This window comes from Haplochromis burtoni, unplaced genomic scaffold (assembly GCF_018398535.1).
Source record: "Haplochromis burtoni strain Fernald_Lab_line unplaced genomic scaffold, NCSU_Asbu1 Contig_34, whole genome shotgun sequence".
Classification (NCBI taxonomy): domain Eukaryota; kingdom Metazoa; phylum Chordata; class Actinopteri; order Cichliformes; family Cichlidae; genus Haplochromis; species Haplochromis burtoni.
The window spans coordinates 2,076,493-2,089,808 of NW_024582395.1; the positions used below are offsets into that span (position 1 = coordinate 2,076,493).

General features: G+C 40.6%; 1 protein-coding gene across 1 annotated transcript; it reads right to left on the bottom strand.

Moving 5' to 3' along the window:
• Window positions 1-2,386: 2,386 nt before the first annotated feature.
• LOC102311127 (chondroitin sulfate N-acetylgalactosaminyltransferase 1) lies at window positions 2,387-11,916 on the bottom strand. The gene is made up of 10 exons (XM_014332583.2): window positions 11,286-11,916; window positions 8,663-9,251; window positions 8,489-8,589; window positions 8,207-8,385; window positions 7,843-8,059; window positions 7,271-7,372; window positions 6,624-6,805; window positions 3,675-3,769; window positions 3,512-3,593; window positions 2,387-2,949 (listed from the first exon to the last, which is right to left on the bottom strand). Exons 2-10 carry the CDS (start codon window positions 9,023-9,025, stop codon window positions 2,669-2,671), a joined length of 1,602 nt encoding a protein of 533 aa, XP_014188069.1. The 5' UTR covers window positions 9,026-9,251; window positions 11,286-11,916; the 3' UTR covers window positions 2,387-2,668.
• Window positions 11,917-13,316: the final 1,400 nt, after the last annotated feature.

Below are 13,316 nucleotides of genomic sequence, written 5' to 3' on the forward strand. Positions count from 1 at the left end.
GTTAAGAAAACACCATGAGGAGTTTAGAATCTCTTTTTGCCCTTGGAAACATTTTGTTGAATTTCCGAAGGATGCCTGAAGGCAGCACTCAACGTGGAAGCGGTAATAGGAATCTTAGACCTATGGCGTGCCTGTGCTCTCTGCGCCAGTCATGGGCCGATACAGAGCTGCTCCTCCCTCAGGAGCTGTAATGAGGTTTCAACGCCACTGCTATTAATAGGAGAGAGCTTCCGTGGGCCTAATCGGTCAAACATATTGATCTGATGCAGCAGGGTTTATCCTAGTATTCCTCCTCTGTGGCGTTTAAGGGTCTGTGAGTTGAATCACCCTACTTCTCCCTTGATTTGCGATCTCAGTAAATCCTTTTCCTGGTGAATTTATCGTTTCGGTCCTTAGTTTTAAGTATTCTTTACTACAGCATGATGTTCATTTCTTAAATTGTGGTTCCAAGAAGAGTAAAACTGATCAGATTATGGTTTCAAGAACCAGCAGGTGACCCTGCTGCTTCAGGGAGCTTCCTCGGGTTGAGTATGTGTAGCAAGCATTTGAAAGAGAACCAAAGCACATTTCCTGTTGGATCAAAACATGGGAAATACTTCTTCCTTGAACATACAGTGTTGTACTGTTTGCCTTGTTTAGTGTTTTGGGGTTTTCTTGGAAAACTGCAGGGAGCTTTAGGGATAGTTTTTGCCTCTTCATTTCCCTTACTCACTTTCAGGAGTTGGGGAGGACCCAGAACCAAAATTGCTTCTTAAATAGGAACTTTGCAAAGTTAAAATAGACCTGTTCTGTTAAATGACGAGAGGAGCGGAAAAAAAGACAGCATAGGCGACTCCAGATGAAACACTCAATGCGTCATGGGAATCCCCCAGCAGCCCAGACCTATTGCATCATAACTAAGGGAGGATTCAGGGTCGCCCGATCCAGCCCCAAATAAAAGTTTTGTCAAAAAAGGACAGTTTTAAGCCTAAACTTAAAAGTAGAGGCGATTTCTGTCTCCTGAATCCAAACTAGAAGCGGGATATGGGAGAGGGGTCTGAAAGCGGAATGCTCTGCCTCAGGCTCTACTTTTAAATACTCTAGGAACCACAAGCAAGCCTGCAGTGTGAGAGCAAAGTGCTCTAATTGGGTGATGCGGTCATTAAGATAAGATGCAGCCTGATTAATCAAGATCTGGTATGTGATGAGAAGGATTTTAAATTTGAATATGGATTTAACGGGGAGCCAATGAAGAGAATCCAATATAGGAGAAATATGCTCTCTCTTTCTAGTCCCTGTCAGTACTCTTACTGCAGCATTTTGGATTAACTGAAGGCTTTGGGGGAGTTTTAGGACATCCTGATAATGATGAATTACAGTAGTCCAGCCAAGAAGTAATAAATGGATGAACTAGTTTTTCAGTGTCATTCTGAAACAGGGTGTTTCTCATTGTTACTGATTAAATGCAGAGCGTCGTGAAAAAGGTAAGTGAAACTGCAGAAAACCCTTATAAACCTTTATAAACCTTTCCCCCAACAAATAGGGAAGTTTAGCTAAACAGAGCAGAACAGGTCTGACAGTTTTCCCATGGTTCATCTTTTAAGATCACGTGAAGTTCACACTGACCAGCAATACTCCTGCAACCACACAAAATAGAATGCTGTTCAGCTATGGCAATAAGGTGTGGCAAATGAGGACCAGAGAGAGAGCAGATCTGTTTCATGAACAGGCCACAGAGGTCAGTGGTCATAGCACCAGGGCCTTTGGATCTGACCATAATCAAATGGGGCCATAACTGGATATGACAGCAGTCTGCAGTATGAATTTCTTTCATAGACTTCATCGATTCTCATATTTGTTTTGGGGGTTTTTTCTCCCTCAGTCAGGTTAAGTTGCCTATAATTTATCTTAATACTATTTGTGATATATTTCATGTTTTGGTTTCCCTGTTTTGCAAAACATTGGATAAAATAAAATGTTTTGATCTGTCAATCCTGTTTAACTAGCAAAACTCTTAATTACAAACCCTGTTTTTCCTTTTTTTTTTTCTTTCCTTTTAAGATGGTTAAGTAAGAAAGATCAGAAAAAAGATCAGAAGAAAGTGGCAAAGCACCTTAAAGTTGTTTGCCAAACTCAAAAAAATCGAGGAAAAAAAAAGATGAGGAGAAAAATGAAATATTTCAAACAAAGACACAGTTAATGCTGGCAGTTCAGCTTGTGCTACAGGGCAGCAGTTTAGGTCACTGGTTGAGCAGGTGCCTGTATGCCATAGAGTGGGCTGGGTCTGACCAGCACCCATATCCTGTGTGTCTTCCCCAGCGCTCTCCTGTCAAATAAAGGCTGAAAAGCCCAAAAATAAATCTTAAGAGAGAGTCTATAGAAGTGTTTTATTGGTAATAATAATAATTTAAAATATATATATATATATTTGCTTTAAAAAACTCAAATGAAACATGTGATTCAGGTTCTTTATGTCCTTTCAACAAACAGATGCTTTTTGTCATCGCGTCTTTTGCTGAAGAAACTTACAGTAACCACGCCGAAAGAAACTTATTAGATAAGGAAAAAACAGGAGACAAGCAGATAAGATGTCTCAGTTTTATCAACACAAAACATAACATGAATCTCATCACAAAACATCCTCTTTATCAGTGAATTATAATGTTTTTATTATATAAACTAACTTCTCTCATGAAGTTCCTCGTTTCATCTGTTTCTGAGCGTGAACCTGAATGTCTTGTTTGGAGAAGAGCTCCCCCAGCTGGCTGTGCGAAGCTTCGCTCATGGCTTTTGTCTGCATACACATCTTGTACTTGTCTGGAGGAAGCTCATCTGCACAGCTCTTCTCGTGCCACAAATGGAAAAGGCTGCGAGTTGGAAAGCGAATCACCATCAGCTTACTGTGAAGGTACTTCCTGTACAGGTGCACGTCCTCCAGGCCCCAACCTTTGATGCTGCGATCAAAACCACCTGACAGGAGATAAAATCCCAAGGCTGGATTAAATCAAGAAGTTGCTATTAATTTGACTTCTACTGCCCATGACTGTCGTTGTTTAACAGCCCAATCAACCAAAATTTAAAGCAGATCTGAAGCTGACTAGTCAGTTAACTGGTTAATCAGGTAAAGTTCAGTTTTGATTATTTTAACATAAATGAAAAGCAGTTAAGCTCCTCGGCAGATTATATGCATAAGAAATATCTAACCTAAAATATTGAACCCATTTTTCTAACATTCTATGAAAGTGAACTTGACATTTTTACTATTTTACTATGTAAAAAAAACTCTGGTTTGCTATTTTGTAATGCTCCACTGCCCGAGGCTTTCTGCATTACTGTTTGCATTCATGTAAAACAATTAACATCTTTAAAAGAAAAACCTTTTGCAGGGGTTTCTTGTGAATAAATTTGAGGGATTTTGTTAACCCTGAATTTTATTTATTTATTTATTTATTTTAAAGGCTTATTTTTAGTTGAACAGTAACATTTAACTTTATTGTGTTCCTTCACATGAAATTAATATATCTGTCTTTACCTATGTTGATGAAATCAGACCTGTACTGGCATGTCATGCCGAACCCAAAGTCACGCCAGAATCCACTCTCCTTCCTTATCACCTGAGGGAAGAGGAGCAGCCAGAAATCACCTCTGGATGACATTTGCTGTAACTGAGCTGTTTGTGTGTTGTATTAACCTACCAGCTGCTGCTGAAGTGAAGGCAAGAGCGTCTGATTTCTGTAGATGATAGATGGGTTGTACTGGCTGAAGAGCACTGGGTAGTACACTCTCTTACCTACAAGAACAGTTTAAACAGACACACTGAATCCTGTGACAGGTTACTTTAAAACATTTACAGTCGTTTAATGTGCATTTTATATAGCATGGAGTATAACAAAAGTATGTAATCTAATTTAAATAATCTCATATAAATATTACTTTGAACTCAAACAATGAATTTCCTGCACTCTGTATGGAAATAAATAAACCCCCACAACAAAGTTCAAGAAGATGGTTTTTCTTGAAGCAGCTCATAATCTTAAAACTGACCATCTGTAAAGAGATAATTAAGTAATCCTAATAATATAACAATCTTTTCTAAATGTGATCTGCTTTAATAATTGTAATATAGTAGTAATACTGATATTACAAATAATAGAATATTTCTTAGTAATCTGATTGTGCAGCCTTTTACCATCCATCACCAAACATGTCACTCTTCTACAAACAAAAAACAGGAAGTGTAAAACACTAATAAAACAATGATTTTAATATTTCACCTAATGATTCAAGCTGTAGCATGCACATTTTCTATTTTTAACACTTGGTGACCGGTGGGTCTTTCTCACTCTCGGTTTTTTGCTGTAAAAAAAAAAACTTTGGCAGTGAGGGGAGAGATGGATTTTTCTTTACTGGCAGCAACAGAGGGTTTCATTGGAGTGAAAAGAATAGAACTGTGTGGTTGGTATGGGAAGCGATAACCAGCAAGCCTGAACAAAGAAATGAAAGAACACAATTTCCAGAGAATCACACTTCAGTGCTATAATAAGAGACTGCTAACAAACTTCCAGAAATATCAGAAATGCCACAAAGACTGAGACAAAATCTAAAAAGTTTCATAGTTCTCAAAGCAGACACGAGTTCTGTTACCCCCCCCAAAATGACAGTAATGACTATTCATCAATCATTTATTTACTAAAAGTTAACACCCGTATAAGCTGACTGTTCACGGTGGATAAAAAAAAAAGAAATTTTGCCAGCAGAGCTTATGAATCTCCAAAGGTCAACGTTTGTAAATCTTGTCCTTATTAGCCAAATCGATGAACAAAAAAAAAAAAATTATCTAAAAAACTTTAGATTTGGGGCGATCGTGGCTCAAGAGTTGGGAGTTCGCCTTGTAATCGCAAGGTTGCCGGTTCGAGCCCCGGCTTGGACATTCTCGGCCGTTGTGTCCTTGGGCAAGACACTTCACCCGTTGCCTACTGGTGGTGGTCAGAGGGCCCGGTGGCGCCAGTGTCCGGTAGCCTCGCCTCTATCAGTGCGCCCTATAGGGTGACTGTGGCTACAATGTACTGTAGCTTACCATCACCAGTGTGTGAATGGGTGGATGACTGAATGTGTAAAGCTCTTTGGGGTCCTTAGGGACTAGTAAAGCGCTATACAAATACAGGCCATTTACCATTTTTTTAAATTTCAAACCTATTTACCTTAACCTGTTTATTGCCTCTTCTTGTTTGATAGCTGTGCCCATGTGATTTTTCAGAACAGACAGTGCAGACACCTGTAGCATGCTAGCTCTGGCAGATGCCTGTTCAGTGGAGCTGGGCCATAATTTATGAGGCCAGGACCGTGCTGCTCGTTGCATAGCAGCAAGAGCAGATGTGACACTGAATCTCCATCAGCTAATAATCACACACCACGAGGTGTTAAAGATACTGATAGAAATTAGAATTTAATGTTGTTGGCTGACACAGTACAGTGGCAGTTTATTTTTTTGGATTCAGCCACAATAATCTACCTATATTCTATCCAAAAATGCAAGATATTCTTTCTACCTGCTCAAGAGAGCAAATTGTTTAAGTGTCACATGGCGCAGGTAAGCTTTTTGGAGACCACCCAAAAACCTAGGTGAACAGAAATTTGCTAACAGTGGCAAAAAGTGTCCCAGTAAGACTAAAAATGAAGCTCATGCATAAGTTCAATAAGGAGGATCTGTAATCACTCATCTGCTGGCTTTCCTGGGCGTTAGGCCCCGTGTCTCTGTGTCTTTACATCACTACCACTTTCCCACACTGTCAGGCTCAATACTGACATCATTACTCATTACTCCAGTCCAGTCATCTTCTTGTTCATCTTCTTTGAGTCGATCAGCCTCTACTCTCCGTGGCTTAAATCTCTGCTCACTGCTATCATCCCCGCCAGACTCTCATGCAACCCACCTCCTCCCCATCTCCACCTCACAGACACCTCAGTCAGAGCTCCATTCAAGCCTCAGTCTTAATTTTCACCACCTGTGCTAAATCCTAGCACTGCTGGGATTCTGTGAGATGATGTGAGAGACCTGATTCTTAGATGATGGGTCATCTAAGTCTAATCACCAAATACTTTAATTAATTTCTCTATCTTAGTAAATCATATTCACTTCTGCAAAGGGATCTCTCCTTACTGAACTGTGGGGCAATTTTGAAACCACAAAGATAGTCAAAGAAGTGTTAAGTTTCAAGGGGAAATTCATTGTTAAATATTAATTGGGTCAGTAAACCTTTTACCAGATTGGACTTGTGATTCTATACATGCAGTTTTCTAAGTGGAGCTAAATAAGTGCCCCGAGGCATTTCAAGGTGACTGTCGGGTGACAGGTCTTCCCGTTTGCATAAAAATCAGTGTAACCATTGTAAGTAGAACCTGTGGTTTACCTTATATGAGAACTTACTACTCTGTCCTTGAAAATGTTTAACAGTTTATATTGCATGTCGATGACTTTACAGACCAGCTCAAAGGAAAGCGCTCACCTTCAGCCTGAGATCTAATCAACCACAATATTTAATAACACCCACGGAACTGATTTTATCTGCTCCATCAGCTGTAGTTTCTCATTAAGCTATTTTATTCATGATTGCAGGAACCACTTGGGGGGTCGGGACTCTCACCAGGTTCTGCATTGAGACGACAGGAAGTTAAGAAATCAGCTGTAAAGTGAATGTCAACATCACAGAAGAAGAGCAGAATGTTCTGGCTGCGCCTCCAAGCCCTGGCACCCACGTCTAAGCCCCGGCCGCGAGAAAACTCCTCATTCAGCTGGATCAACGTGAAGCTCCTGAACCGAGTCTCTCTGAGGGGAATGACGGAAAAAGAAAACAGGAGGACTTTCGTGGATGTTTGATTAGTCTTAATATTTCTGCAGCCTGCGGATATATATGTACAAGCTGTGATGATAACACCACAATAGCCTGCACAGCCACAGCATGTGTGTATCCCTGGAGGTGCAGAAGCCTCACAGGACTTATTTTTGTTTGCCTGCAGCCGTTAAACACTCGTGCCCTAGCACAGACACATTTCTTAAGACTGAAGAGACAACGGGAGTTTAATATTTTTCTTGCAAGTGCACATTATCATGAGAGTCATAGGTCTGTAGAGTCTCGTCACAATTTCATTATAACTGATTGATGCAAAAATCTCCAACTCCTGCAAATTTAAGTGTTATAGACAACTCTGGACTAATCTGCAAGCGATCAGTATTAGAGATGAGATATTAGAAATTAGATGATGAGTGAACTATGAAATGGTTTGTACATACCTAGTGGTCTGGTCCAGCACAGCTTTTACCTCGTCTATCTGATCTCGACCAAAGTAGACCACGGTGAGATGAACCCTGCCGTCCTGCTGGATGCATACCTCTCTAAATGAAACAGACATATGAACAAATGTGGGAAAATTTCAATGAAACTGAGCTGAAAATGACCTTTTTTAAAATTAGGGCCGTCTTTAAATCTGTGCATTGTCTCCTTACTAAGAGGCAATGAGTTTTATTGGTTTCCAGATGTATCTCCAGATGTCTGTACTGGGATCAGATGTACAGCAAAAATCCCCCCACTGTGGGTAGCTGTAGGGCTGTGAGGCCAGGGCAAACCCACACTTATTCCACGTGGACCCCAAGTTGGTGTCTAAACACAAGCCCCACAGCAGTTTTGCCCTTTGGGGCCCTTATATGGGTTTTCTATGGCCAAGCCCACTGTGGCCCAGGAGCCAGCATGAAATGTGGAGCAACTCCTCACCACATTTCTGAGCAGTACTGGGGTCTTTCCACTGTGGCCCCATGTGGAGTATGTTTACTGGGTGCCTGTTTGTTAATTTACTTCTAAATGTTACCTGAAGTTTTTGATGAATTGTTTGAATGTGTCCACCCTCTTGGACAGAGGTACGATGATGTTGATGATGATGTTTTGCGTGTTCACAATTTCGCTCTTCACTTTCATCACGGGGCCAAAAGGCCTGAAGAGTACAAGCTGCGTGAAGTCCTGTGGACTGTCACCTTTAAACGTCAGCTCGTAAATGCTTCCTCTGTCCCGCTCTGTGCGAGTCATCCCTGCGATGGAGAAGAAAGCATCATGATATGCATTCTGTTTTATTGGGCCACTAGTTTCCTACAATTTCTTAGCTCTCTGCAAACAAATTAATGCAGTGTATGAATCTGTGTGTACAACATGAATGAATAACCTGAGGTCTTTTTCACCTTGGATAAAGTCTGAAGGGGAGAATGTGTGTTTTCTCCTGATGTTGTCAGTGTGATGCTTGGGTCCATTCAGGACATGCAGAGCTGTTTCCACAGTCCCTATCAGCTCATCTCTGCGGTCTTTTCTCACAGGCCTCTCCGCTGGATGCCTGGTCAGCCCTGTTTCCAGCTGGTACACGCTGGATGAAAAAACAAAACCCCACTTAACAGCCAACATAAGGTAAAATTTAAGTGCTACACAGCGCTCCTGGGGGGCTCCTACTGCGCCGCTGTCCCACTTACCTCTGCAGGGTGAAAGTGTCAAAAGGAATTAGTGCATATTCGCTGGGCAGCTTCACACCTGAGTTCACCTCTGCCTGGTTCAGTTGGGAGCGGAAGAACTCCTGGAGGACATCATGTAGCATTTACTACTACAGCTATAATGTCACACAAAATGTATTTATTTTCTTGTCCTACCTTCAGATCAGACTGCGTTGGGGTTTTGTGCAGGCTCTCCAAACCCTGAGGTAAGATCCCTTTGATTTTAGCTTTATCCAGGGACTCCTGAAGCTGCTGCGTCCTCTCCTGCAGAGCTTCCTTCAGCTGGGCTATTTGCTTTGTCAGGCTGTTGATATAATGTCTGTGAGAGTCTTCCCTCTCCTGCAGTAAAGCCATGTACCTCTCCTTACTGGTGGCACTTCCAGCCCATGGCAAAGACTGCTGGCTGCCGTGAGATACAGGTTTGCAGGCCAGGAGATACAGCAGCAGCACGCAACAGCAGAGGGTCAGCACAATGAGGCCAACACGGGCCACCAGGGCCATCAGCCACCGTTTGAACATGGTGGATTGTCTTTTAAGGAAATCCTAAACACTTAAGGCTAAAGATGCATCTAGGAAAAGACAAGTGACCCATTGTTCCTAAAGATAAATTAAAACATGTGGCTTTTAGTCCTCCGCTTTTCTTGTGATGTCCCCTTCTTTCATATCCTCAGATAGCATCTTGGCACGCGGTTTGGATGGTCATTTGTTTTCAACAAATCTGTTTGTCTTGAAGTGCTGAAAATCACTACAATGAAAAATATACCACTTTAAGTTGTTGTTCTCAATCACTTAGGCTATTTAGAATAACAGGAGGTAGACCTAGAGATGGCAAAGTTGAAAATGATAGGATTTTTACTGGGAGTGATCAGGATCGACAGGATTACAAATGAGCATATCAGAGGATCAGCTCAGGTTGAGCGAAGTTAGAGAAGCAAGGCTGAGATGGACTGGATATGTACAGAGGAGGAAAAGGGGATATGTTGGATAAAGGATGTTGAAGACGGATGTTGAAGACGGAGCTGCCAGGTCGGAGGAAAAAAGGAAGATCGCAGAAAAGTTTCATAGATGTAGTGAAATAGGACATGCAGATGGCTGGTGTGACAGAGGAAGATGCTATAGACGGGGTTAGATACAGGCAGATGACCTGCTGTGATGACCTCTGATTGGTCCAGTCAAAAGAAGAAGAGGTACATGAACCTTCATTAGTGGTTGTGAACATACAAAGGTTCCAGTATCTTCCTACAGAAATCTGTCTGTGTGTTTGCTTCTTTGGCCATTAACTCATCTAGTCCCATCTACTTGATCAGAACTTGAACAGCTAAAGTTGGCACACAAGTACATCTTAACCCTCTGACGGCCCTTAACGATATGAAATGTTATGATGCCATCATATTACCTTGCAACCACCTAGCCATGGGATAAAATTACCTGTCTTTTACCTTTATGCACCTACAACTCATGAAAACATCTTATCATCTTAATTTAATGGCCAGCACCACAAAAAGGCCAAACAACACTGTAACATGGCCATGTACAAGTTTCATCTACAGCTGCAATCCCAGTTCTGTGAAGCAGTGCTAGGAGTTAACTAACATTCAAAGGCCAACATGCTGACTGACGTGTAACACCATATAAAGTACAACTAATGCTAGGGAAGGGGAAAATACTAGTTTTAAGATAAGCTGAAGTTCACCAAAGTTAATGCAGCTGGATACGAAGGCCAACGGCAGCCTGAAACATGCAGCAACAAATCCTCAAACAAAGTTGCCATCAGAAAATGCTGGAAAAAACAATCCTCCTAATGACCTTTGACGTCTAAGGGGATTGTTGAAGGTTGAAGTGTCTTATAAAATAAGATGTATTTTATGTAAATATGATGTATTTTATACCCCTAGCCTAGAGTTGGTTAGAGGTATAAAGAAAATCTGTACGTGTAAAACATCAAAGCAAACACAGATCTAAGGAGGCAGATTGTGTACCTCTGGACAAACCTGTGCCAGCAGCAGATAAAGTAGACAAAAAACAAGTCGATAGATTAAAAAAAAAAAATTTAAAAAAAAAGAAAAAGCACCAAAAGAAACTGAGATAAAATCATGAAGGAAAACCTTGATGCTTTTATCTTCAGTGCGAGTTTTTGTTACTAGTCCACAGCACGTGGCTTCGTTTCATTGCTGTTGGACTGCTGGTTAGATTTAGTTTGGTTGCTGTAAAACGCACAGAAAGAGAAATACTCTGACCTGACTGCCACAACCCCCGAAAGAGGGAAGTGACAGAAACAAGCATTTCTCTGTGTTTCTCTCCACCCTATGTGTGTGCGTGTGTGTGTGTGTGTCTGTGTGCGCACGCGCGCGCGCGCTGCCATAATCAGTTTATTCACAGCACAGTCGGCTCTTTATAACTCAGGTAGAAGCTGATTTTATGAAAGACACTTATGTTTGCACGTCCATCCAGGCGCTATGTGTTAACATACATGTAGGTATGAGATCATAATATGTTGACCTTTAGAAACTGTGTATAATTAATATAAGTAATTACAAGTTAAAAAGTTTACTATCTCACTTCCATTTAAAATCAGTATTACAGTCATGCCTTTAATCTCTCTCTCTTAATGCTCCTATTAAAGTCTTTCATCTGTTTCACATAAAGCTTTCATCCACCTTCTGGCAGTAAATAAATCATCACATTTATAACTAAAACATTGAAATGTGACCTCAAAGCAAAGTTTTCACTATAAATCTGCAATTAAAGACAAAGAAAAAGATGAAAGAAATGCACTCACCTTCTGCTGAAGGGAAGTTATGATAGGGCATCCATTGTCCTAAACAGCTTGTCTCCTTTACTTTAAAAATGTGTGGAGACATTAAAACATCTCCCTGCCCTATCAAAAAAAGAGGACTGAAGTGCCTTCACAACTGAACTGAGGACCTCCTCTCTCCATTCCTCTTTCCTCGTAGTCTCCACCTTTTTCCAGCACCTCCTTCTCTCTTTTTCTCTTCCTGCCTTTTCCCTTTTATTACTTGTCATACTTCTACTTGTCCTACAAGATCTCACACCATCTGCCTTCATCCTTAATTCCCTTTCAGTTCTTCCCAGGCTCCGCTCCACCCTTAAGACTACTTAGAAGGCAAACAGAGTAAAGAATGCCATTCAGACTTCGATGCTCTGCCACCTGCAAGCTGCTGTGAGGGAAGCAGCTAGGTACCCATCCGGTCCCACCATTAGGATGGGGTCTTGCACATTTAATGAGACACTGTACAGATGGTCCTTGTTTTCATTCAGCCGTCAACTCCTGAGGTCAGACTCCTTACTGCTCATAGATTTTCTTTCTAAGTGCAGTTACTTCAATTTGATATTTAAGTATTCTCTTTTTTCATCAATATTTTAAATAGTGTTTCTGAAATTTCCATTATTGTAATGTAAGTAAAATTAAACTCAGGCACAGAATAGATGAGATTTAGTTAGTCTTGTTACATTGTCTGATTCACTGCTTTTAATTCACCCGATCCAAACACCTTTTCACCTGCTGTAGTCACACTTTTCTGGATTTTGAACTCTTGAAAAAAACTGTTAAACACACTTTTGTTCATACTTTTTCGGAGTTTTTTTTGTTTTTGTCTTTCATCGTAAAGCAGTCTCATGGGTGCATACTCATGGAATATCAAGCAAATCATTCCATATAAACATATGTTGCCTGCTTCAGTGCATACTGCAAATTTGCTTTGTACTGAGTTTTGATCATCTTGGAGTCTCGGAGACAGAGTCAAAGTCTAAAAAAGATTCAGGAAAAACTATCTGCATGGCTAGATGTCACTGCAAGCTGGTGAGAAACATAAATTGGTTGTTATTTGCTATTCGACAATTAAAATCCAAAGTCTCAATGAATTATAACAACTGTTTCTGAAATATAAGTCTAGTATTAACAAAACAAACAACAATCAAGAGTTTTCTCAAGTTAAAAACAAATAGTGGCTGTAGTGCTGGAAAGAGGAACTCGAACATTACTTGTGTATTTAATTAGTGTATTAAATTCAGTGCAAACAGTCTGGTTTCCACCAAGACTCTAAAACTTTTGACAACTGTTTGACAAGTAAATAAACAACCTTAAAACAATGTACATCACATACACTTGATTTCACCTGATGGTGGTGCCATAACCATGATTTTCAAAAAATAAGCAAGAGCCTGCATGACCAGAGAACTGTATTTTTTATTGTTTAACTTATTTACATCTGTTGGATTACAAAATGTGGAATGTGGTCAGAATCAGAGTGAACATTTCTTTTTCTCGTGTGCAGAAAATGAAACATGATCAACTCTTTTTTTTGTTTGTTTGTTTGTTATTTTCTTGTCTTTCTTTTTGGCACAGGGCACATTTTAATTACAGTGCAGCTGCCTGCTGTATCTGGACAATGTGCTTTGTGAGTTTTGTGCTCAATTTAGGCAGTGTTTTGCTTTCAGAATCTGTAAATCACAAAATAGACAAAAATAACTTACGACTGAGGAATGTAAACCACCTGCAATAATGCCACGAAAACACGGTTTATGAGAGTGAGATTTAGTTGCTTCCCAGGTGAATTCATTGAGGGCTTGCACTGCTGCTCCCTTTATCACCCAGCTCTGGTACTTCACAGACTTTTATAAAAGATTCACCACACCTCAAAACACAGCTGTGCTGTAACCAAACCGAAGTCTAACATTTATAAGAACAAAGGCATGGAAACGTGTGTGTGTGTGTGTGTGTGTGTGTGTGTGTGTGTGTGTGTGTGTGTGTGTGTGTGTGTGTGTGTGTGTGTGTGTGTGTGTGTGTGTG